At 36.9% G+C, this 27,943-nt stretch overlaps 1 protein-coding gene across 5 annotated transcripts; it reads left to right on the top strand.

The window, feature by feature from the left end:
• The first annotated feature begins 19 nt into the window (after positions 1-19).
• Positions 20-26,551, top strand: fsd1l (fibronectin type III and SPRY domain containing 1-like). Of its 5 annotated transcripts, none has more exons than XM_046839280.1 (14): positions 20-174; positions 7,090-7,185; positions 7,315-7,446; positions 9,455-9,556; positions 10,316-10,338; positions 11,435-11,556; positions 17,107-17,316; positions 17,772-17,870; positions 19,257-19,386; positions 19,772-19,804; positions 22,847-22,944; positions 23,389-23,640; positions 25,005-25,093; positions 25,637-26,551. In XM_046839280.1, the coding sequence occupies exons 1-14, from the start codon at positions 160-162 to the stop codon at positions 25,757-25,759; spliced, it is 1,524 nt and encodes a 507-aa protein (XP_046695236.1). In that variant the 5' UTR covers positions 20-159; the 3' UTR covers positions 25,760-26,551. The 5 variants fall into 5 exon arrangements, with proteins under 5 accessions (XP_046695236.1, XP_046695237.1, XP_046695238.1 ...); XM_046839281.1 differs by having other exon boundaries at positions 22,850-22,944; XM_046839282.1 differs by having other exon boundaries at positions 10,328-10,338.
• The last annotated feature ends 1,392 nt before the right edge of the window (positions 26,552-27,943 follow it).

Below are 27,943 nucleotides of genomic sequence, written 5' to 3' on the forward strand. Positions count from 1 at the left end.
CCTGGTGCACTGCGCGTGCGCCCGGTGCTCCGCCTAGTTTCAGAGGCACGGGGATCATCATCATCATCATCCTCACCGTCTGGCTCGAGCTGAAACTTGGTCGCTCCATGTAACGCCACTGAATCCGGGTTGGGTCGTTTTTTTTTTCCACTCCTCGGTATGGACTCTCAGAAAGTAAGTGGCACGAGCGCTCACAACGCAACGTGCGTGTTTAATAACGCGCTTATAACGCTGCACCGTTACACTGTAGTCTTTCCGGTCTTTCGATCAGCTCTGTATATGACATGGGAGCGTGCATGCTTCATTCTATACCTTTTCTAGCTTCCTTACCTATTGTATTTAATTCATACATCCGGGACGCTGAATCATGGTCAGAATCACATGTTTTATTTATTGCTCTGCGTGTTTGCTGTAGGGATTTCCGTTGCCAGGCGTTTGCAACAAATATAACCCGACTATTACGGCATAATGATTGTTAGATCGTGCATGTCATCCTGGTGCTCCCCATAGAATTCCTAACTAAGTGGGAATTCCAAATAGGATAGTCCTGTTGCATTTACTGCATTGGATTTCATCATTCCAAACTTGCGTTGCATTAAATCCTGGATGGCAAAAACTATGTAGGAAGATTACACACTAATACAACACTAATAGCTGATGGATTAGGCCAAGGTGTTTGAACTCAAGGCGTTTCTTTTCCATTCTTCTACAAACTGGTTAGTGTATTTAAAAAAGAGACACTAATAAGGACATCTGAGAAAATCTCTACATGTAAATATAAACCTTAGATAAGATATGTTGAGCATGAAAAAGAGACAATGTGGCCATAGAAAAAGTTTTTTTATTTCGTTTTTAAAAACCCTGTTTAAATCCTGACTTCCGGTCATGATTGCGTTTGGATGCCCAAGTAACATCCTGGGGCCAGAAGATTTGTGTAATTGTGCATTTCGCAGCTTTTTAGATTTAGATTTATCTAGTAAAGCTTAATTTACATTTACATTTAGCATTTAGCAGACGCCACAAAAGTGCTTTGAGTCTCTAGTAATGAATAAATCTACAATGGTACGCAAGATTACAAACTTAATATAAATATAACTCTTTAGTTCTACAAAGCAAACTTGGAAAGTGCAAATTTAAGTATTTCGCGAAGAGGTAGGTCTTCAACATCGCTTGAAGATAGCCAGGGACTCCTAGGGGACATCATTCCACCACCTTGGGGAACTTCTAGGGAACTTCATTCCACCACCTTGGGGAACTTCTAGGGGAACTTCATTCCACCAACTCGGTGCCAGAACAGTGAAGAGCCTTGAAGTATACTTACCTCTCATTCTGAGAGAAGGTGGTACCAGACGAGCAGTGCTGGAGGATCTCATAATGTATAGGTTTGAGTCATATAAACAATAAGGAAAAATGCTTTGTGGGCAGAAATTATACAAATACAAACCTGTTTTTTTTTTCTTTACAGTCCCAATATTTACAAAACAAAGTGTTGTATTACCTGATGCGCCATTAAGGGTCTAATAATGGGAAATGATCAGCATGCTATTAAAATAAAATTCACATTGCATTACTGCAGATGCATGAATCACCCAAAAAATCAATCGCATATGACATTTCATCGTTGTACATGCTCTTATGTATGTAAATATTCACCATTTTATGTAAGCTTTCATAGATCGCTATATAAGACCCTTTTCGCTGTGTCTAATGTGTGTTGGTGATGTTTGAAACTCAGTAGATGTACTCAAAAGCTCATACACTGTTATGTCAAGCTGATTATTACTCTGTTTTGATGCACTGAAACTCTGTGTCCCAAATCTAAGTGCTCACAAATGGTTGGCTTTGTCAGATTTACATTATGAATATCATGGCCCATTTTCTGATTTCAGAGAGAACTGAAATGTTTGAGATTTAAATAAGTTTGAGAATATCTCTCGGCTTCTGATGCTAGTGGGATTCAGTCCTCGCTAAAACTCTGCCTGTAGAGAGAAAGAAGTAGTCTGTCCTCTAGTCTGTTTAGGGCTCTTCCTGATCTGTACCTGATGTGTAGTTTGTAAAACTAACACAAACTAGCTGTTAACCAGCACCAAATAATCCAAGGCGTAACATTTTCAAATGATGGTCTGTTTTGTAACCGTGTGATTAATCAGAAAACCGTGTTTGATTTTGATGGATAGTTCTATGCACATTCCCATGCCGTTAGAGACGTAGGTGGCATGGTAGGCAACCTGATCATTACCTTTCCTTGAGGCTTAATACCCATTCACTTATGTAGAGGAGAGTGCAGCAGGTGGGATTGAATTTCACCCTCATTCTATATATTAAAGCATCAACATGTTCAGGTTTCAGTAATATAGGGAATGTTAGAGTAACTCGTTTCACAGATATTATCTGGGACCTATCATAGGACACGGGTATGTGAAGTGTGATATTTATTATGAGCCATCTAAGAAATTTAGTTATAGTCCAGAGAGTTGGTTTAGATGACTGGAGTGATTGGGAATATAAAATAGGGAAAATACATAATCAAGAAATGGGGAAATGGTTGAGGATTAAAAGCAGGAAACATGAATTCTGTCTTAAAATCTGAATCAACTGCCTTCATGTTGAAACGTGACACTAAGCTGACAATGGCTACAGAGGAGAGTCTAAAAAGAAATCAATTTTTCTTTACAGTATAATGATTTCTTAGGCTTTTATGGAAGATTCACAAAAATGTTATTCATATAATTTCCAATTACCTCATGTAAATTCGATTAGCCGAAATATAAGTTGGGTGTTGGTGTGTACCTCAGCTGGTGCTACCAGGCTAATAAAGGTAACATAATAGTTCGTATTCCTCACTACATGCCCAAATCATGTAACACTCGATACACATTTTTGGTAAAAATGTTATCAAAAATAGCAATAAACAATACTATAAATAAATAAATTTTATTTATGATGCACTTTTTCATGCCAGTTATTGAAATCTGCACAGGAAATACATCCAATTGAATTATCTAAACCAAAAAAAAGAAAGAAACAATAGAAGTAATATTAAATAAGTCTCTATTAATGCTTATAACTTCATGCTTTTTAGCTTTAAACCCTTTTTGGACAGGGCTTTATTGAGAGACATTTTGCCAAACTGCAAAGAGGAACGGCAAAAATTTAGATTTCGCTGAGATGGTTACCTTTTTCATTTCTTTATAACAGTGAGCTACACTATTAAGTTGTACTCATGTTCATATAGATTACAGTATCTCATTAAGCCAAATGGAAAGGGTTTGAGGTAGATATTAAGAGAGATATAATATACTAAGAGATATTTTGAAATACAATTGAATATCTAAAGGCTAATTAAATTAAATCGGAATCTATAGAAACATACATTGGACAGCAAATGTGCTCTCAGTATTTGGTGATATGAGAAAAGCATAATTGTTTGTATTACACACACCAAGGGACACTGGAACTCTGTGTGTGTGTGTGTGTGTGTGTGTGTGTGTGTGTGTGTGTACAGTGTATGTGTGTCCTTTGCTTTGGTTACAGCAGTGTATCAGTGTATCATATGCCGGTATGACCTGTGATATACATAGTAAAGCTAAGCCTTTGACATATTTTAGGAAACTGATGTGTCATATTTCTACACTTTGGCTCTATTTTAATTCATGTTTACGTAGGTCAACGTTTCCTTGTTCAGCGATCTAATGAAATGGCTAATCATTTTGTTTGCTAGTTTTACTTTAGCAAGCACACACTTACCAAATAAGACACTTTCCACAAGGAAAATCACTGCTTACTAATAAAAGTCTTAAAGTAATATTTCAGATTCACATTAAAGTTATAAACAAAATGTCATGTTGGCAAATAGTTTATAGTCATGAGTGGTTTTTACTAAGAGGTTGTATTTGTAAGCTGGCTTTTTCTGAATGGCTTTTTAATCAACTGGGCTCAAAAAAGCTATTTGGTTTAAGATTTAAAGGTGATTACATGACAAAATATGAAAGTCGTAATGAGAAGCTAATTGAAAAGCATTCACATATCTGTCTCATCATTAAACCTTTAATAATTCGTACAAGTTACTGTTTAATATGAGTTAAGACTGAATAATAAGGTGGAAGTAAAAGGTTTAAATAATTTCTGAGGTAACTTAGTGGAGAAAAAGTGGTTAAAGGTCTGTCCTGAAGGTTTAACCATCTCCATGTGACCCAACAAACATTAGCTCAGTATCTGTTTTATTTGTTGGATTGTTGGCACACCTTGTACCAATGGTGGGTCAGTGCTGATAAAGGCATGTTTTTAACAACTCTGACAACCTATGTAAGACAAAATTGGCAAAGGAGCACATTTTATGACAACCCTGACAATATTGGATATGGTGAATTTGAAGGTTGAAAGATGACCCTGGTGGCCCGATGTTAGTCCACCAGTTGAAAATATGTTGGGTCAGTGGAATGGTTGAATATCTGGGACTGTTCCAAAAAACTTTAATGATCATAAGCACTAGTTAGAGTTCTATTACATATGTATATGAGTTTATTCTTTGGCTCTTATTTGTTGTGTATAAACACAGGAAAATAGGGTGTGGCCCTTGTAATAGGACCAATTTGAGGTCAGGGAGAGGTCAGGATAAATCCGGGCTTATGGGAATTCCTTGATCATGACCGTAATCTATCTTTTTTTCGTTTTTATTTGACAGGTAAAAGTAACTTGATTCGAATTTTTTATATTTATATTATATGGCACATGCTCTTATTCAGACATGCTTGTTAGTTTAGATCAAAACGTCACTATTTTAGTATAAGTTTTGTTACAATTGATTGTACTGGCTTTTTAAAGACATAAAATAGAACATAAATAAAAAAGCATTAATCAAACGACAAATCAGGTAGACATTTAGGGTTTAATTGTTAATAGTTTTTTGTGTTTTGAAATCGCCCTCTATTGCCATATTCCTTGTGTCCTAGGCTACTTGCCCTAATCTCTTCATTGGTATTACTAGTTTGTATTGCTACTTTCCTACAGAGCATACTGTCTTGTGCCATCTCTTCTAAAGATAGCCGTGTAGACTAATCCTTAAATCTTCCTAGCATAGGAACATCTCTCTTCCCTTTTCTTGTGCACTAAGAGAAAGTAACTTGTTATCCTGTCCTCTGGTCTACCAAACATGCACAATGTGTATGATGTTTCCCAAGTTATCCACTGTGGGGACACAATGAGGTCCCCAAAAATGTATAATTAAATAAGTCAGCAGGAAAAGAGCAAGTCTTCCGTAATTACTATGGGTGAGTCCCAATCAGTGTAGCCTCATTGTCCTGATGGGCTTAAAGAGAATTATATTTATGTTTCAATGTATTTAAGATTTATTTGGCTTGTATGTAGGGTTGCACAAGCCAGTGCACTCAGTGCCGTCAGTGAACGTCAGTGATATATGAAACTTCCTAAATGTAAACAGCTACATGAATACAATTTATGTGCTACTCGTGTTAAATGAGTATTTAGGGTTACAGGATGTGTGTGGAAACATTATATGCACTTGGCCAGTATTCTACAAAGTCTATGTTTACATGTTCTCCCTAATGGCTGATTGATAATAAACACTCCTTAAAGGGTCTTTAAAAAGTTGGAGTTTAAAAACAATCATAGAGTCTGATCTAGAGCCATTCTGCAGTCCTCTCTTTAAACATCACTGGTATGTCCTTAGAAGAGGTGGATAAAATCCTGAAAGTGCAAGAAGATGATATTTTTGTTCGTATGTGGTAGACCCTGTACTTGCAGCCTAGAATAGGATATTGTGGAATACCAAGGCTAAAGATTGCACTCACCCAGAGTATGTTCCCTTGACTTTGCTGCATGGTTCTTTCTTTTAATCCTGCCTTCATAATGAGACTTTTTTCATTCTGACCGAGGTACATAAAAATGCATCATTCCTGCATGAGATTTTTGAGCATCCCATTCAAAATTTGGTCCACTCCTCCTGCTACAACAGCCTCCAATCTTCTTGAAAGGTTTCTCACTAGAATTTGAAAAGTGGCTATGGAAATTTCCAACAATACAGCATTAGTGATGTCAGGCACAAATGCTTAGTCAGGTTTTCGGTCCATCGTAAAGGTGTGATGTGGCGTTATGATCAGGGCACAGGATGTTTTATTTTCTCTCCAACCTTGGCAAACCATGTCTTCATGGATTAATGCACAGGGGTATTTTCATGTTGGTTTGGGCCTCTGAGTTCCAGTGAAGTGAAATCTTAAACTCATGACAGTATTGTTATTGGGTCCTGTCAGTGTTTTGGCAATAGTTTTTGAAGGCCCACATACAGGCATAATTGTCAGATAGTGTATTTTTAGGACTTGAGCATGATGGTAAATTTGTGTGTCAGACATTTTTTGGGTCTTCCACATGAGTAAATATATAGGACAAACTGTACATGTCCTGGAGGACAAATTAAGAATATTGCTCTTTAAATAAAAATGAGCATCAGCTGCTGATCATTATAACGAGTTAGAACAAAGCACTTGTGGAGTACCATTAATGCTTGTTTACTAGAGGTTGACCAATTCCTTGGTTTTGCCATTGTATCAGCACCGATAGTTGATTGTTAGTACTATCAGCTATTGGTAAAAATCCATACGGATAGTTTTTCTGGGTTGCATTCATTGCTGGACCAGCTAGACGGTCCGCTGTCATTGTGAGAGCGGCCTCTATAGGCGAGTCACTGACACCACGTGGTGTTTGTGCACAGAGAGCGCTATAATATATTTTTTATTTACAATTTATTTATGTAATTATACATAAATTATAATTATGTTTATTCATTCATATTTATTTCATTTAGCACATTTCCATGATTTAGTAGTTTTTTTTTTATATTATATTTTGCAATAGTAATATTGTAAAATTTTAATAGTAATTGTGCTGTTTTGCATGGAGTGTTATGTTTGTTTATTTTATGGGTACGATCCAATCTAGCTATCGGTATCGGTCGACCTCTAGCAACCTCTATGTCTTCTCAAATGTGGCAAAATAATTTTTGTTTGAAACAGAAGCAGTAAATAGCACAGATTAGCCATATATCTACAAATGTTTCTTCTTTTCTCCAAACAGGAGGCCCTACAAAGGATAATCACCACATTAGCAAATAAAAACGATGAGCTTCACAATTTCATCGAGACGCTGAGTCACCTGTTGGCTGGAGTTCAGGTAAGGTGCAGGACATGGTAATGAAGGCTAATGTAAATAAGTCTAAAACCAGCCGCTCCAGTTTCTTCTTTTCTTGATCGAGTCAACTATGTTGGAAATGAATATTGACTGTATGTGCCATGTGATCAGGTTAACTCCAGCCAGGTGGTGTCTGATTTAGAAGAGGAGTTTGACACGCTGTTCTCTATCCTGCAAGAGACTAAGGAGAGCATGACCAACACTATTAAGCAAGAGCAGACCAGGAAAACGCAGGAACTGCAGGTAATCGTGTCCTCTTTGGAGGATGTAAGCAGCAACCAAAAAACGAATCTAGGACATGGTGTGTGTTTGTATGCTTGGAGTTTGTTTGCTTCTCTTCGCCCAGTCTGGATGATGTCACCATGCTGCCACGGCATTTCTCTGAGCTCACTGAACAGAGACAATACTGACGAGTGAAATCGGCCCAGATAAGAGATTATCCATTAGAACCCAGTCTGTTCAGCTCTTCACACATGGTCTATTACACTGTTATTAATTCTCTAATAGGGATTTCATTGTGCAACCGGATTCACATTAATTTTAGTTTGCAACCAGAATTGCCAATTGCAATTCAGTGAATCTTGAGTTTGCAACCAGAATAGATGGATTCTGTAGGTTCTGTTACCATGTGTTAGTGAGTGTTTCAAAAACGTGCTTATGATAACCAGTTTCTGAATTCTGTAGATCCTCAGGAACTGAGTTAGCAATCGCTAAGAATCATTTGGAAAAAGCCGTGTTCGGAGAGTCATATTCAAATACACTGGTGTCTGGCAGCTTTATTGTTAAGCATTGCCCTTGTTTTCCTCGTGCCAGTTGAAACCAGAGAAGGGTGGGAGGAAAAAGAAGAAGGAATGGACGAAAAGCAAAATGAAACAAAAACTGTCCAGTTATAAACAGTATACAGGAATCACCCCGTTTATCACGATGGTAACGTTCTAAAACCTCCCACGATAAACGGACACTACCCCAAAAATGCTATTTCATGTATACAGTACTGTACTGTATTAACATTTTACTTCATTTTATAATTAACAATTATATTTGTATCAATAAATGTAATTATTCCAACATAAACCCTGATAAGTTTTTTGGTCTATCGTGCTATCGGAAAGAGACCGGGAAATTCGGCTAAACAAATTAGTTATGTGGCAAATGCAATTCCACGATAAACCGGGGTTCGTGAGATTCGAACCACGGTAAAGCGGGAAAGTACTATACTTTCTAGGGCAAGGAATTTTTTGGGAGAAAAAAGTGTCCTAAAAGATTCAAAAGGACAAGATAATTGATGTTTTTTAATCAAATGTATTTAATTCAAATTTTTCATGTTGCATATAATTTTTATTGATGGCTGAATTAAAAATAGTAAATATTGTGCTTTTATATATATATATATATATATATATATATATATATATATATATATATATATATATATATATATATATATATATTCTCTAGGAATTCGTTTGAGAAAAGCCTGAAGCAGTAAGCAAAATGTTCAACAAACTGTAGAGTAAAACTAAAAAGCCTGTAATATATAATGCAGCATGTATTGTAGTTTTCATTAACTATTAAAATAATAATAATAATAACATGTCATATTCTTCATGTAGACTTTCTTAATCTACATAACAGATAAAACTCCAAAGCTCAGTAATCCTGAGAGGGATGCATATTACAAAAGCAAGACATAGGAAAGAGTGAAATAAAATGGTCTCCAGTGAAAGAGAGGAAGGACAAACTAAAAGGGTTACAAATCTACTAAGGAATGTGATAGGATTCAGAATGACTCAGCTAAACTCAGCAGTAATTCTTCAGCACCTTTTACCCGTTACACACTTTTATTAAATCCTCCAGAAGCATCATAACTCATGTACCAAAAGGCCTTTGGCGGCAAGAACATTGCTCATAATTACAAACACTTTTACTACGATTACAATTATTAGTATTGTATTGAAGCTACAAAGCTAATGCTAGTAAACCAGATACCTATAGTCTAAACTGTGAGTGTTTAACCATCGGTAGACTAAAGTTTTTAATTTAAAAAGTTAATTTCATTTCTTATCTGAGAAACGCTCCAAAGCAGCTGAAAAAACTGTACAAGTGCTATACGAATAAAAATGAATTGAATTTAAGTTTGTAATCTGAAAATTTCTGCTTAATTGTGTGAAATAAAGCAGCTAATGGTTAGAAGAGAATTGGCTTTGCGTTATTGGAAGGGTTTTTTCACCACAGTGTATTGTATTTTCAGAACCAGCTAACCCAGAGTACTAATGCATTAGAAAGTTCAGAAGAGTTGCTGGAGTTCGCTCAAGCAGCAGTGGAGATTAAAAGCGAGGATGAGTTCACCAAGGTCTGTATTTCTCAATCCTTTCACTCACTAATCAGAATATAGACAGGGATTGTTAAGAAAACTATACAAAAAATACTATAGATAGAAAGTACAATGGAAATGTATCACATTTCTTGAGAGTTGTAGGTCTGCTATAATTAGTACAAGTTATGTTAACAGCCTGTTAATTTTTTTAAGCATTTGTCAGGTTCTTTATACTGTAATTAAAAGAAAAATCCACCCTAAAATACTTGAGATTTGTTTTGATGTGCTGGTGCTAAGTTTTTTTATGCTAGCTTTCCAAAGCGGTGGCTGATAGTTTTTATTAATTCAAGTTCATTGATATAACAGATAATTTATTCATTCCAGTAGGTCTGATTACTAATTTCTACATAATGATAGGAGTAAAATGCATGTTATGGCCATTGCTTGTTGGTTTCATGGTAAAGATCACTGATCATGGCTGGTCACATGATATTGTCTTCAGTCTTGTGTGAAAATAAAGTAGATTTATTAATATTTAGGTTTCATCTTTTACACTAATCATTGTGTTGTGTGTGTGTGAGATATAGAGAGAAAAAGTGAGATATGAAGAGACAGATCAGTGCTGTGCAATATTGCATACTCATCCTGTGCCCTGCATGCCTCTACTAACCATGTCTGGATTTTTTTTCTCCTCTCTCTCTCTCTCTCTCTCTCTCTCTCTCTCTCTCTCTCGCTCTCTCTCACACACACACTCTTTCTCTCTTTCATTCTCTCATTCTCACTTTCCCCTCCAAGGCTGCCAAACAGATCAAAGATAGGTACAGTACAATGTTGACTTTTCGCTAACCACACCCACTGCATGCATGTGTGTATCTGTGTCGTCTGGTTCCACTACATATCAAACACACTCATAAACACACACATAAACATACTTAAAAACCTACACAGGGTTGGTTTGTTCTAGAACTGACTACATAATTTGAGCATGTAGTTATATTCAGTAAAAATGTTATGCTTCTTTTCTGTGTGTGTGTGTGTGTGTGTGTGTGTGTGTGTGTGTGTGTGTGTGTGTGTGTGTGTGTAAGACCTGACTTTTGACCCAGGGTGTGTCTGACGGTGTGTATCAGCCTGTACGTGGTTCACAGTGTTCGTTTATTAAGCCTTTATGTGGTCACATTAAATGTTTTGAATTAACTATTAATTAGTATAAGTTGTGCAATACACTAAACACAGAGCACACTGGGAAACTGTTAATGTGAAAATAATTTCTTATAAATGGAATATCAATTATCTAAGCCCTGTTTGGCAATGCAAATGTCATACAGTATTATTGATGTGATTTATGACAAATTGTGACACTGAAATCTTGAAACTGTAAGCTAAATGCTATAACATACTTGCACTGCTTTTCCCTGTTTATATATAAAACAATTTTCTTTTTCCTCTCAGCAGAGTTTAGGCTGATGGTATTTACAATACTAATCAATTTAACCCGTGTTGATTTATTCATTGATAGAGACTCGAAACACTTTTGTACATCGCTCTGGATAAGGGCTTGTGCTAAATGCTATAAATGTAAATGTAAATAACATTGTGGGGAGGCCATCTTGGACTAGATATATTTTGTATATTTTGATATTTCGATTCAAATAAAATCATAGCTAGACAATATCATCTTAAAGAAAGCATTATATATAAATTTGGCCATGCTTTCTTAGCTAATTCCATTGCACTGTTAAAAAAGCAGATTTATGACCAAACCGTTGTTGTGGGTTTCACATTAAGGCTTAGTTGACAGTGCATCATATTGTTTGTAGTTAAAGTACTAATACTGATGACTGCAGTGCTACTAATATTGTCTATAAATAATACAATTGGGCAACAGACATATTAAAACTGTTTTTTTGGTCTCAGGGTGACGATGGCTCCAGCTTTCCGTCTCACCATGAAGCCCAAAGCTTCAGACAACATGACCCACCTGATGGTGGACTTTTCACAGGAGCGCAAGCTTCTCCAGGGCCTTCGCTTCCTTCCCGGTGAGTTTGGAAATCCAAATAAACTTCAGTCAGCAATTTCGTGAAGGTCTAATCTAGGGTTTTAATCAGTGCCAAAAAATGTGAAGAATGGATATTGTTTTTGTAGATAAAATATTTTGGCACAAAATGAACACACAAGGACATGAGAATGGTGAAGAGATTAGGATGTGCTGCATGTTTTGCCTGGACTACAAACAGTTCCTTCACCACAGAACAATGTTTTAGTGATTAGTTAAATAGTTTATTTAAATAGTTAAATAAGTATATTGTTAGCTGGGTTAGGTATCCAGTGCCTCTTTATTCAGGGAAGCTGAAACATTATTGGTAGCTTGATAATAATTCCACTGCTTGAAAGCTAAAATGTATTACTAAAAAATACTAGCTAGAAAAAACTAGCCAGTGTCATTTTCCTGAAGAAAGCTGGGACTAAGTTGCTAGTTAGATAAAATATCTAGATCTAGATATCTAATCCTAAAGAAAGCTGGAACATTAACAAGGAACATTGGTTCTGATTAGATAACCCATAGACAAAACCCATTTCTGAAGAAAGCTAGACTCTTAGGAAAATGGAGCGTAGCTAACTAGTTACAGTTTTCCTCTTGATGAAAGTCAGGATTAACTTTAATTTAATTGTATACTTTGCTAGCATGTATTTTAGTCAGGTTAAATACTTGAGCACCAACAGATTGCAATAATATTCTGACTTTTTGTGAGCTGGAGGTTCACCTTACACCAGTTTGTTAGCCACCCAGCAAGATCCTGCTTTGATACAGTACGTTTGAGATACATTAGCTTAAAGACTTTTAAGCTAATGGTTTAGCAATGTTCTACGAATTTTATCCGTTGGTTCTTATTCATGAGGTTGCCAAGCCAAATATCTGTAGCAACCTGATCTTTCAGGGTTATGAGGTTAAGGTTGAGGGGAAAATACATGAAGTGGATAAAGTGCTATCCTACTTTGACTTTTGTTAGTGAGTATCAGGAGATTTAAACCATGTAGTAAAAAATATTTTTTAATATTACAACATGTAACAAAAAAAAAAAACAGTATATAACTTTTTTCACTGATAATAATTAGATATCTAACCCAGCTGTGCTAGTTATTTAGCAGCCATGGCTAGGACTGGTACGAGTGTTGCTATATTTATAGTGTGCATGTCATATTAGCTGCTTTGTAGGTTTTTTATGAATCAGATGGGTATTTTTTTCTGTTAAAGAATGGCGAGTTTGATACAACGACTTTCCTAAATGTTTGGAAAAGTGAAAAGGAAGCGTGGTGTGCGGTGTCAGGACGGAGGCTGTTTTTTTAGTCGTTTGTTGGGAGTGATATACGAGCCGTCCTGCTCTCGTTCTTCTGCTGCCACCACTGTGTATCCACTTACATTTGGGACATTGGATGTAATGTCAGTCTGTTGTATGGCTCACTAGGGACTGCACTGGCTGAAAAACTACTACAGATCCCCAGAAAGTAGCACGTTATTTCATGATGAATGTAATCCCTGGAGTTTCAGCAGCAGCATTTATGATTCTGTGTGAAGCAGAATCGGGTTTGTGTGCATTGCATAATGGCTGAATGTACAAATCACGTTGTTGCACTGCACGTTGGGGACACATTAGCTGTGGGTTTGTGCACAGAACCCGGACTTTCTCCTCGGGTTATTCCTGTCCTATGCCAAGCTGTCAGAAATGATAAACTGAAAGCAGGACAAATTGTGCATTAGGAACATGATGAACACTGTGTACACATATACATACGGTATATATACGGTATATATATATATTTATACCACTGGCATTGTTGTGTTTGCTTTCAAATTTAATAATAATAATTTCAAAAACATGCAAGTTATGAGGCAGAGACGAAACAAATTTGCGGTCCGCCACTTAATATGTTCCTGAGGGAACTCAGATTTTAACTATGTTCCGCATGTAAAAAAGATTGCACTTAAATTTTGCGTTAAATTTAAATTGCAGCGGATTATTTAAAATATAAAAATGTGCACAGTATATTGATCAGTCAAGATATTTTCGGTATCTGGTATTTGCTTATGGAATATTGTTTTGCATGTACATTGCTCTGTAGTGTGTGTGTTTACGTGTGTGAAAGAGAAGGGCAGATAGATGATGACTTTCCTCGTCAGAAGTGGTTCTGAGTAAGCACCCATGAGGCTCTCAGGTCCACAGATGCCCTAAAAGCCTGGCACAGTCCACACATCTAAAAATAACGTGAAACCTCACCACTGTCTCTTGTAGCCCAGACTAAACCAGGTCATAGAATGCTCTTTAACTTATTTACAGTGCAAACACAATGAAATCAGTATTGACAAATATAAGAAGTCGTCCATTTGCGTGTGTGTAATCCATGTAAGAGGGGTGTTCTGAGCTTTGTGTGTTGCTGTGACAGCATAAGAGAGCTTTGGTATTAGTGTTGAACCTGCTTTAACACTTTTCCTAGCAGTGGTAATCTAATGCTCTTGCATATGTGGAGCACTGAAGCGGTTTAGACGCAGCCGTCTAAAAAGAATGAAGACAATGAATAACCTCTTTATTGATTTTTGCAGTTAGTTCAGGCAAAAGTTGTCCCCAAAAATAGTCAGCATACTGCTTTATTCTTTATGTTATCATTTTGCCTCTTTGTCTTGCATTTGTTGATCACTGAAGCATTTATGATCTCTGTCATTATGAATCTGCATTGACACAAGAATTTTGCAAGGACTCTGGTGCAACGACTCAAGGCCAGTCAAGGATTTTGTTAACACCCCAGACACTTTAAGACTCAGTTATTTGCATCGATCACAGCCTTTTTTATTTATTTGTTGGATACGTGTGAAATGTGAACTGAACCACAGGTCTCGGAGGAGTTGAGTTGCAGCTCAGGGTGACTCATGCCGCTATCTTCCATTATTTATGTTGTGCATGGTCAAAGGCACGATTTTTAGGAAAGAAAGAACGCTTCATTTCATCTCCCCATGACTATAACCGTACTCGTTGATCAGTTGCCTCATAATTGTTAACACTGGAACCGGTAGCTTGTGAGTAGCTTCGGATACACTGGTGGCAGTGTATAGAGGATACACTGCAACTAATTGATGGCTCTACTAAATAAACCAGACTGTCCCAATGACAAAAACGAGAACCGGTATGTCCAACAGTCCCGTTAGACCACTTCCAGACATTCTTTTTTATTGAATATCGATCACCACAACAATACGGAGCAAGCTTTTCTCTGTCTCTGAGGTGTAGTCAAACCGTGATACGATGATTTCGGCACAAAATAATTGACGGCGACTTCTTTTCTTCTCTCTGGATAACTGTGTATTGGATCTGTTTATTTCTGACATTAAAATGACCTCAATTAATGTGTGTGTTTTGTTTGGAGATTCAAATCGATCAGCTGCGACCTGATATTGATTGACATGCTTCCAGACTAATTTACATCTCAAGCCGAACTAAGCATCGAGAATTGGGTGATTTTTTTTTTTTTTTTTTACTTATACTTACTATTGTATCAATAGGTGTCTTGTAGACAGACAAGCTTGAATAGTTAATAGAAATCTACAAAATGTGGGAAGGACAAGTGTGATAGTGAAGTTATTTCTATAAATAAGTGTTTACACAAATTTAGTAGTGGTTGAGTTTTAGCTCAAATTTCAGCCTGTCTGCTTTTTGATCCATAGATGTTGTTTCATGGGCCCATTTGTGAGCTCACATGTCTTCAATGGTTTGCTCTTAATTATAGCGAGTCAATGACATGCAAGCCACCTGCACCCTTTTGCAGTGGCTACTGTCATGTAAATCAGGCATCTGCCACAAAGGGGGGTTTCCTCCTGTTCTCCCTGCATAATGAAGCAATTTTGAAAGGAAATGTCTTAAAACACATCTTATGTGCTAGTTTAGCAAAAGGGATTAGCCATGACAGTTTTTAGGTTTTTAATGGTCTTAACAGCAAATCATTGTTCCGAAAATCAGCAAGATTGGTACATATACTGTAAATGAAATATCGATGGGTTACTGTGGGATAACATTTCCATTTTTTAAAGGTAAACTTGGAGAAAGCTTTTTACAAAGAAAAGTGTATGTTGTTCTATTCATAAATTGAACCTAGATTTTTTTTTGCTCAGAAGTACAAACCTTTTCAAATACACTTTACAACTGAACAGATGGGGAGAATAATATAGTCATATATAATAATAATAATAATAATAATAATAATAAAGGCATAGCATTATGACCTTATAACATTATGACCAGTGAGTGAATAACACTGATCTCTTCATCGTGGCACCTGTTAGTGGGTGGGATTTATTTATTAGGCAGCAAGTGAAGAACACTTTGTTCTTAAAGTTGACGTGTAAGAAGCAGGAAAAATGGGCAAGCGTAAGGATTTGAGCAAGTTCAAGAAAAACCTACTGAAAATTCTAATGGCTAGACGGCAATATGCAGAGCTGTAACTGTTATTGAGCTGTACATTTAAATGCAAAAATACACATAGCACAGCACATTATTGTTTACATCAAATGCATTTCTAATGGAGTTTTCAAAATATTTCCCAACTGAACTGAAAAACCTTTCCTTTAAAGTATGCACCATACAATTTGTATGTAGTCTTTGAACATCTCATTCCATATTTAGTCTACAGTCACTGTTATAATAACATCCACTTTTCTGGGAAGATGTTCCACTCATTTTTTTTTTTTAAAGATTTGTTCAGAAACGAGAATGTTAGTAAAGTCAAGTACTGATGTAGGATGCGGAGGCCTGGGGTTCAGTCAGCATCTCAATTCATCCCAAAGTTGTTTAATAGGGTTGAAGTCCATGTTCCTATTTACCTATATAGCAGGCCACTCAAGATCTTCCACTTCCATTCCATGCAAACAAATCTTCATGGAACTGACTTTGTGTGCAAGTGCATTGTTATGCTGGAACAGGTTTGGGTCTTCTAGTTCAGGGAGAATTTAATGCTACCGCATCCAAACACATCATATACAATTATGTAAACATGGATTCAAGTATTTTATTGTCACTGTATACTAGATAGTGTATGTTGCTAGTAAGTATCTTCATGGTGGCAAAAAATATGGCATTCAAATCATCTCATGATCCACATGAGATGCTACATGCTACATACAGTATGTTTGCAAATAAACTTCCATCATAACAATAGTAAACAGATTACAATTAAAAAATGTTTAGTTTGATAAATTTGTTCCATGTAATAAAACACAATTACAAAGTGAAATCTGTAGTCAGCATTTTGTAGTAAAAGTCAAACATTTTAATATTAATTCGTAAATAAAATTGTAAAAAAGTTAGAAAAAAAAAATGTCTATATTTTAGTAAGATAAGATAGAGAATTTTATTGTGTTTATTTGACCATAACTAATAATATGATATGGGCGTGTAATAATGGCCAAATGTATGCAAGTTGCAGGTAAAGTAAATTATAAACATACAAACACAAATGTTATAATAATGTTATAATGTGGCTTATCTATAAACACCTGCACTGTGTCTGCTATATAGCATGACTATTTCACTCTTGTCTTTCAGTCCCCAGAGCTCCAGAAATTGATGTCCAAGACTGTCTGGTGATGGACAACGCAGTGACCATCGTCTGGAGGATGCCGGTGGAGGACAGCAAGATCGACCACTACATCCTCGAGCACAGAAAAACCAACCACGAGGGTCTGGTTCGGGTCAAAGATGAGCACCACTGGGAGATTGTGGACAACATCAAGAGCACAGAGTACACACTGACAGGTACAGAGCAAGGACACACTGCATGTCACACACACACACACACACACACACACACACAAATACACATTATTGGCAACATTCAACCAATATGACCGTAAAAAAATAAACAAGAATCTTATATATAACAGAGATATGTATAAAAACTTTCTGAAAAAAAGGTCATTTTAAAAACCACTACCATTTTTAGGCAATATACTAAAGAAGCAGGTTCAAAGTGATCATTGTAATTTTTGCCATTGTAATTTTGTTTTTACAATGCCTAATGTAAAACCAAAATTATCCAATATTCCTTATCAATCTCACTTACAATTGTATATATATGTAGTGTATATTAATTTTGCTTTTTTTTTTTTTTTTTTTTTTATAAAGCCAACAATATTTGTTATAGATGTCTCTGTATATTTTGCTATGACTTTATTCTAAGAAGCTATGGACTCAGTAGCTTTTATTTTCAGGGTTAAAGTTTGATTCCAAATTCATGAACTTCCGGGTTCGAGCGTGTAACAAAGCAGCAGCTGGAGATTATTCTGATCCTGTCACACTGGAAACCAGAGGTAAAGATAAAATAAAAAACTTCTAAAGCAAATCAATGAAAACACAGCTAGATACAGAGGTGTTATTCTGTGGATGGATGGATGGATGGATGGATGGATGGATGGATGGATGGATTGATTGATTAGTATATCTTGTCAAAGGACAATACAATGGAAATGAAACTTGGAGATAATTTTTAGTGTATACAGTATAGATCCAGACTGTCCTCTGAAAATAACTCAACACACAGCCATTATTGTCTAAATACCTGGCAACAAAAGGTGAGTATACCCTAAGCTATACGTCGCTTAACGCATGTCCTGACAGAACCATACAGACTTGTGTGTCTTTTAATAGAGCACTTAAAATCTGGTGCTTTGAGTCCAATTCTCTCATTCTGACCACTGGATGTTCAACATTGCACCTCATGGTAAAGAACTCTGATGATTTCACAATTAGAATTGTTGCTCTCCACAAAGATGGCCGAGGATATAAGAAGATCAGTAACACCCTGAAACTGATTCACAGTACAGTGGTCACGGTCATACAGATCAAAGAATTTCCTCATGCTGTGGGTCAGTTGCAGAAACTGGCTTCAAAAAAACGATGCATGAGTGCTGCAGCTTTGCTTTAGAGGTTCCAGAAGAAAAAGATCTGCTTGTCAGTTTTCAGACCGTACACCGCACACTGCAACAAGTCGGTGTTCATGGCTGTTGTCTCCCAGAAGGAAGCATCTTATGAAGCATGAAAACTCGCATACAGTTTGCTAAAGACAACCTGTCCAAGAGCATGAATTACTGGAACCATGTCCTTTGGTCTGATGAGACTAAGATAAATGTGTTTGGCTCAGATGGTATCCAGCATGTGTGGCAATGCTCTTTTGAGAAGTACCAAGAAAATTGTGTCTACAGTCAATCATGGTCTGGGGCTGCATCAGTGCTGCTGGTACTGAGCAGCTGCCGTTTATAGGGAGAAACATGGATTTCCACATGTGTTGTGAAATTCTGAAGCACAACACGATGCCCTTCCTTCAGAAACTGTGCCTAATGGCAGTTTTTCAACATGAAAACAACCGCCAAGATGACAAATGCTTTGCTGAAGGTGAAGGTGATGAAGTGGCTAAGTATGTCTCCAGACCTAAACCCTATTGAGCACCTGTGGGCCTCCTCAAGTGGAAGGTGGAGAAGCACCATGCATCTAACATCCAGCAGCTCTGCGATGTCATTATGGAGTAGTGCAAAAGGGTCCCAGCAACAACCTGTGCAGCTCTGGTGAATTCCATGCCCCGGAGGATTAAGGCAGTGGCACAGTTTTGACATGTTCACTTGGGGTGTACTCACTTTTGTTGGCAGGAATTTTGTCAATAATAACTTACATTCAGTATTAACTCGTTTTCTCTTGGGCAGCCTTCAACTTCACTTTTGACTCGTCGTCCTCACACCTGAACCTGAAGGTGGATGAGAGCAATGTGGAGTGGGACCCACAGGGAGGCAAAGGCCTAGACAGTAAAGTCAAAGGGAAAGAGAACAAGGGCAGGTATGTGCTCTTATTTTCATCCAACTGATATATATATGTACAGTGTATATATATACTTTTTTTATTTACTCTCCTAGATGCACACTGTTTATATGGAAATCAATGTTAAGTTAGATAGTCAGTTGGGTAGCTGAAGATTATAATATTTTTATACTAATTCAAAAATCATCATTTATATGCTCGGTTTTCTTGCAGTTGCCTCTAGGGCTGCATTTTCTTAGCTGTCCCTGTAAACCCTGTGAAGAACGTTGCAGCTATATAAATTGTTCCTATAACATTGACGCATCCTGCTTCGGTGTTGATGTTTTTACCCTGATTTCCTTTAACAGCGCAGACTCCCAGACATTTTTCTTTTATTCACGTTTTCCTTTTTTTCCACCAACAGCGCACACATGACTAATCTGAAGAACATGACAAGGTGATCGTGTGTGTTTCTGGCCTTGTGGAATTTGGCCCTTTAGAGCTTTACTCTTAGCCTTCCCTAGTTTCTTGTTGCAGCATGGTGTTCATGGGATTTGGTGCTGGCAAATATAGACATTCTAATAGCCTCAGAAAAAAAAAAAACAGGGTTAGCCAGATAACATTTTAACCTTTAGGAGAAAGTGCATGATAGGCTGAGGTTTTAAATTTGAATGCTTGAATGAGATTTTGCATTATAGCATTAATTCTTTTGGAAGGTTATCTGGCTAACTTTGGGATTCCGAATCATTGAATATCCAAGATGCTAGGATGAGATGTGTGTAATTTTAGTAGCTAGCTGACTACATAGAATGGTAACTTATAACACTTGTGTGTGAGTGTGGGTGTCTAAATCTGATGGACATTTCTAGATGGAGAACAGCCTTCCATATATATTTTAAATGTTTTTTTAACAAATTCTTTCGTCGTAATCAGTTTTCTGTCATGCCTCCATCTACAACTGCCTTTCATATAACTGACTCTCTTCAGGTTCTAGGGTGTTTCCTTCACCGCTCGTTCTCTTTTCAAAGAAATGCTGGCAAGATAATAAGCGCAATAAACTGAACAATAGTCCCAACTTTTTGATTCTATGCCTCCAAAGCAGTAAACCCCACGTGTTAATCTTTTTCATGCTTCCGTCTCTATAACATTGGTGAGTAATGAGTCAAAATCAAGACTTCGTGTTTTCACCATCAAGTCATTCTGCTATCAAACCCCCCCAAGATTCATGTCATTTCATTGCTGTCCTCACTAACCATCACCCATTGACAAGGTATTAAGTATATCAATAAGATATACTTAGAATAGAAGATATTCGGTTATATCCAGAGATGTTTTATTTCTCAGGTTCATGGATTTACATTTTATCCATTTCTTGCTACACTTCATGTTGTAAAATGTCCACAAAACCTGGTCAAGATTTTCTATTAGAAAACACTCACATTGGTGACTTTCTTAAATGTTCAAAAAAAAATTTGTTTCAGTAAACATCACATCAACAAATCAATATTCTTTATAACAACCTGTGAATTAGCTGTTACTAATGAAACAATGACATATTAGAACACCTTTGATTTACTATTAATCGACACCTTTATAATTAATGACCATTAAGAATCGAGACATAACAACATCACAATTTACTGCATGTCAATCATAGAGCTTTCTTTTATCATGTTTATCACTCTTTAGCATCTGTCAATCCACAATGTGCATGGCAGAGAATTCACTGTGGGACTAAAAATGTTCAACCACGTCTGTACATAAAACATGATGATGCACACAGAGTAATATGACCTTGTTGGTTTAAAAGAAAAGTGTACATACTTCATAATAATGACATGAATAATCACCTAGACTTTTATCGTTTTCGAGAGGCACAATCATGTTCTTTTGGTTTACATGTAACAAAAACTAGGAAACGTAACAGTATGAAGATTTACTGTGACCAAACAAATCTATAAATGTCCAGACGTAATACTTTATTTCCATTGAAAATCCTCCCTCAGCATGAATAACAGCTTTACACACAGCTTTTACACACTTTAAACATTCAGCTAAAATTCTTTGCCATGTCTTCTGTAAAACTTACCAAAGATGTTCCTCACTAGTTGGACTCTTTCTTGTGATCCAGTTCATCCCAGAGCAGTTTAATAGGATTTATGTGCAGTGACTGGGCAGGCCAATCCATAATTGTATGCTTTCCTAAATAACACTTACAGAACTTAGACCTAAGTTTTGGCTCATTGTCTTGTTGTATGGTGAAGTCTGTTCCAATGAGCCACAGTACAGAAGGAATTGCATGAAGTATGAAACGGTAGCCATGTCGGTTCAGTATTTCTTTTACCTGAAATAAGTCTTTAACTTTCCCTGCTTTAAAACAACCCCAAACTATTAAGGTTCTACCTCCATGTTTGACTGTCGTGTTAACATCTTCTCTCCTGGTCTTCGTCTTACACAAGATCTTCGGTTAGAGTCAAAAATTGTCCAATTTGGACTCCACAGAATTTCATTTTTCAGCTAGTTCGGCACATAAAAACATGAACATACGTATATGTGTCTGAAAAATATAAAATATTAGGTGTTTCCAAACTTTTGGCAGACATTTTACATCCAGTTGTTTCCACCACACTACCGCCAGTCATTAATGAATATCACAAAGAATGTGATGTTGGTGTTAATGGCTGATCTTAAAAGAATTTCTCTGGTCTTTTTGACCTGTTTTCTATCCAGGTGCAACTGTGTAGTATGTGTTATTACCACAAACAAAAACTTTATGAAACATTTCTCTTTTTAAACTAAATGTAATTACAATAGAAGTCTAAAGACAGTTCAATTTTCTTGAAAAATATTTATAGAAAACTTGGTGGCATTTATAAAGTCTCTAAAATATCTAAATGTGCATCATCTATTTGCTGCTTTTGGAATGCTTGTATAGCTTATATGAGTAATATAGTTGTAGAAATCTCATGATATATTTGTGTACTTTATTTCTCATTAGAGTTTAACATTTCCAATGTGTTATCTGTGGTAATTACACATACAGTATGTACACATTGGATAGTGTAGGTTATGTGAAGATCATCCTTTCAGATCTGGTTTTGAATTCAATAGGGTTTTTAAATTATTGTTGTTGCTTGTAACATCTGCTTCATTTTCGCATTTTTATTTGTTCCAATCAGCCATCAAAATCCTACCCTGAACGTCCATCTGCCTGCATCTCTTCTTCTGTAGACGTGCCCTCACTAACACGAGTGGTCTTCTCTGAATGTGCTGTTGCAATTTTTTTTATTGCTGCTTCTGTGGTTCTTCTCTGCCATGGCTTTTTGAGTCTGTGTGTTTGTGCGTTTTGCGATTGAATCAGCTGTGTGTTAGTTCTAGTGTTTCTATGAATCTGAAGCCGTAAGTGTGTGTTTGTGTGTCTGTGTGTCTGTGTGTGTGTTAATAACTTTCAGCCATTTCGTATGGACTGACAGTATTTTTGCTCTGTTGATATGTACAGAAGTGGAACTCCATCTCCGAAAAGAGGCTCGACTGCTCGCTCACCAGCTCCGAGGGGAGGCAGAGATCGCTTTACTGGAGAATCGTACACAGTATTAGGTATAGAATCTGGAATCTAATCTTTTCTATAAGCAACATTTTACACAGGGAACTGGTATAATAGATACTGCATGTGTTTTGTTCCCTATGAAAGGAAAACAGACTTTTGGAAGGAGTCTCCAGTGTCAAAAATAGAAATATGTAACGGTCAGAGTTAGCTGTAAAGCTCAGAAGGCTTTGCCATTTTGAGTAGTAGCTGGTTTTGTGCACAGGGGCATTGTCATGCAGGTTTGGGACTCCTAGTACAAAATGAAGGAAGGATTTTATGTTTTTGCATCCAATTGTGTGCGTTCAGCTTTTTGTGGTAACAGTTGGAAGAAGAACCACATATCACTGGAATAGTTATGTGTCCAAATACTTTTGTCCTTACTGTATGAAGGGAAAATGTATTAATATTTATATCCTGCAGTATTAATGAAACTGATTATATATTTCTGTGCACAGGTGACACCAGTATTGATGCCGGTCAGCACTACTGGGAGGTGAAGGCTCTCAAAGACTGCAAGTCTTATAGCATCGGTGTGGCCTATAAGAACCTGGGCAAGTTCGATCAGTTGGGTAAAACCAACACCACCTGGTGTATTCATGTCAATAACTGGCTCCAGAACTCATTTGCTGCCAAACACAACAACAAGGCGAAGACTCTGGATGTGCCAGTGCCCGAGAGGATAGGGGTTTACTGTGACGTAGACGGAGGTACAAAAGAATCTATTGAAACACCAATTGTGTTTTGTGGTTTGTTATAAATCAAGTTTAGTTTTTGCAGGCATTTCATTTTGTTTTCCACCTGTTTGAAAAGCATCTGTGGGATTTCGGCTGTCAGCTTTTGTCACAGAACTTTTCCTTGTTTTAATTTGGGGAATATACAGAGAAGATGGTGAAGTATGGAAGTACGGGAGAAGCCAAAACTAACTACCAGACACTAATTAATTAAACACAAAACTCACCAACACAACTTACTTTAACAATACTGAAAAATTCAGTGGTGGATGGATTACAAAATCCAGAGTCTAATCTAATGCTCCCTAGCAAAACGAAGCCTTTTTTCCCGATTAGCCCCATTGATAAGTGTTTTTTCTTAAAACTACACAGATGTTCAGTCCCAACCCTTGAGTTCCCTTCGCATTGTGTGTGTGGAAATGCACTTAAATATTCACTATTTAACAATAGCCCTGAGTTCTACTTTTTTTTTTTACAATTTGATTTCACCAAACGTTCAATGATCGCCGATCATTCGAGATTTTTTTCCGACCACATTTCTTCCTCGAAGATGATGGTTCCCCACTATCCTTCCAGTTTTTAATAATGAGTTCTTAACCCAATTTTAGGAGTTTCAGCAATCTCCTTAGAGTTCTCCTTAGATAGCTTGATGCCAATAATTTGACACTTCTGAAAGAGAATTGAGAACACCTTTTCCACAACCACATGATGTGTCTTTTAACATGGTTTTTTAAAAAAGGAGAAGCTACTTACTGCATCAGTTTGGGTTAAATAACTTGTTGCCAGACGAAATATAATCATCTATGCAGTAATTATCCAATGGGGGGGCTTTTACCTATTGGCTTAGTTAAATCTAGGTGGTGAATTTTTTTGGGATGTGCAATTATATACTGTATATGTATGTATAATTATTATTATTTTATAAGGTTTTTATAAATTTTACTTTATTGTGATTAACTATTTTACTAATTCAGGGAAGTGAAAATCGACAGTGAAATGTCAACATGTGGTATCTGGAATAACTGAAATGAACCGTTAATTTGTGTCCATTCTTTCAGTTCTCTTCTAATAAAGTCCCTGAGCTACAGGAGATTATATCTCTTGCTTCAAACACCAGTCCTACAGAGCTTTCTAGAGCTATTGGACACCTGTAGATCGAATGTCAGGCAGATCCATTGACTCTCTTGAAGTAGTGTGCGAGTAAAAGAGCTCTAATAAGCCCTTTTCAAGCCTGTCTGCTTTGTACAGTATTGTTCTTTTCACATCCTGTTCCAGCCGAATGACCACAGATGCTATTTTTCACTGAACCCGAAAGCTCCTTTGTGTCTTTTCAATTTCAGGTCAGTTGTCGTTTTACAACGCCGAAAGCAAACAGCTGCTTCACTCGTTCAAGACGAAATTCACTCAACCTGTCGTACCAGCCTTTATGGTGAGTTCCGGCTGGACGGTCACGTCACATGACTTAGAATCACCTGCCCTTTATAGACGTAACAGTTTCATCCCAGTGACAACAGGTTATAATGTCACTATGTAATTACAGTGTAACTCAAGTTGCTGTATTGTAACTGTGGCTAATTATGGTTAGCTCCTGAAAGCGGAGATACGGTATCTCACAAAAGTGAGTGCACCCCTCATATTTCAGCAACCATTTTAGTAAAAACTTCTAAGGGACAATACTAAGGGATATATTTTAGAGTAGTCAGACCACAGCACGTGGTTCCAGTTATGGTTTTTGTCGATGATGTTTTTTGTCGATGGTGCTGCCTCTAGAACATGCTCTTATGCCGAATACGCAGAAAAATGAAGCACTGATTACGAGGAAACAACGTTTATGTTAAGATTACGAGAAAATGAAGTCATGATCACGAGAAAACAACTCTGTACACCAGTTCAACAAGACGTTTCCGAGGCTCATGTCTCATTTTCTATAATAACCCTTGACTCAGTCTCGTACCTTTTCGTGTTTTCCCAGGTGTGGTGTGGTGGCCTGAGCCTGTCGACTGGTTTACAGGTTCCCAGTGCGGTTAAAAGCTTCCAGAAGACTGAAAACGGCCTGGCGGGATCAAACAGCAGTCTGAACAGCATGGCACAGTAGTCAAAGCTCAAAAACTATGAATTTACTCCTTCATGCTGATGTAGGATAGTTTCCTCTGTAACCCATCCCGAATCAGCAGCAAAGAGCAACCTGTATGAACAACCCATGACCTTGGACCCCACTTCCTGCTTCCTGGGAAATACATAATCCAATGCGATACTGTGAAGCATCATGGGTAATGAAATCTATCACTGGCAAGACTCTCCAAGATAAGAAGGAAAGTCTTTTTCTTTGTCTTTTTTTTAATGTTCATTCACAAATTCTAGCAGCTTCATCAGGGATTAGCTGAGTGCACTTTTTTCCTCATACTAATTTTAGGTTAAATTAGTTTTTCTTCTTTTTTTATGGTTTATTTTGGACACGACTTTACCCCGTTATGACAGATACTGTACTATGCTATGATGTGTATTATTTTGAATGATTTGTGTACATTTATTTTAATTTAGTGTCTATATATACACGTGTGAGTGTGGGCTCCGATTACCTCGTGTCTAAGCAAAGGTATTTTTCCTTGAAATGTTGAAATCCTTTTACTGTTTCAAAGCCTGTAGGTTTTTTTTTAACTGTTGTATGTTAAAAGGTTGAATATGATTGTGGTACAACATTCGCACGACGTAAACCATTTAAAGCTGCTTTCTATGTATTTGGGTTCCTGTTTGTACAAAAAGGTCCGATCGAATCCTGTTCACCAAAACCACATCTCTTATACTTAGGCATCAGACAGCTTTCTTTTATGCTGCTATGTTGAATTTTATTTAATTTTTTTGATTAAATTTTTTTTTTCTGATTTTATTCTTTCCTGATCATATTATTTACTGTATGCGCATATCAAAAGTTGTCATTTCTGTCTGTTCAGTAAATTATTGATTTTCTAAAAAAAAAATAATGTCTTCTACTCAACTAGCTGACTTTTTTTAGCCGGATCTTCATCTTCGGGGAAGGGTTGAAGTCCGCAGGAGCTAAATCTGGCGAATAGAGTGGGTGGAAGTGAAATCATGTTGTCACATCATGAACACAGTGACTTATGAAGGTTGGCGCTCCTTGTGACTGTGCATGCAGCCTTGTGCTGCCATCTGCTGGCGTATTACAGAACTAGTTTCTAAACTTTTTGATACCACCTATAAATATTGTTTAGGGACACGTCCCAGAAGACCACAACACTGATATTACAATATAATCATTGTTGCATAGGTTCATACAGCTTTTAAAATTGTGACAAAATATACATCAGAAGTATACTACTATATATGGCCACATGTTTATGGACCATCAAAGTCGTCTGTAAGCCCTCCCCAAACTGTTTTAAACCTAGTAGCACATCATGGTATAGGATGTAGGCTTACAGATTGCTTTGGATCTAAAACCTTTTCCAGCAAGACAACAAGCTCCATGAAAAAAATGGTTTGTCAGGGTTGGGGAGAAAAACTCACCCTACGTCAGTATGATCAGATTGAGAATTATGGTCCTGCCATTACAGAGAGTTTCTTTGGTGTATTATCCTGTATATGAAATAACTACAGCATACAGGTGAGTTTGTTCACTAAACCAAGGCAGACATTTAATTCATTTTTGGAAATGTAGTTATTCAGGTGTCCATGTAACACCATCCAGAACGGAAGGTAATGAGGTACGAGGGGCCAAGAACCCATTCAATAGATGGATCAGAGGAGCCACAGTGGTAAACAAATGTATTATATTGATCATAAAAGAACAATACATTTAAATGTAAATAGATCAAAATCTAAAATGCCATTCATTAGTAAGTAATTATTGAAGAATCATAAAGCACATTATCAGTGGCATCCCATCAGGGACAACAAGGTCTTCTCTGCTCTTCTCCAAACTATCAGGATCACTGAATTGCGTTTGAATATATTTTTGTCCATTAATATGCATTAAATTATTCCCTCTTCATTTATCAGTGTTCCTCTTAAATTGTGTCATTTTAGGTTAGAGCTCCTATCCAATCAGATTTCTTTCATCACATTATGGATCAAAAGGTATCTATTAGTCTTCAGCCTTCACTGTGGAAGTTTTGTAGTTAACAATTCATGTTGCATGAAGCTCTCGCTTTAAGCAATCAGATTTTGAGTCGGCGGCACCTGGGCCATCTAGCAGGCGTACAATAACATTTTTAGCATCATAGTTTAGCATCTACCAGTATTAACAAGTGCAGATTAATAT

Source organism: Silurus meridionalis, chromosome 25 (assembly GCF_014805685.1).
Source record: "Silurus meridionalis isolate SWU-2019-XX chromosome 25, ASM1480568v1, whole genome shotgun sequence".
In the NCBI taxonomy this organism is placed as follows: domain Eukaryota; kingdom Metazoa; phylum Chordata; class Actinopteri; order Siluriformes; family Siluridae; genus Silurus; species Silurus meridionalis.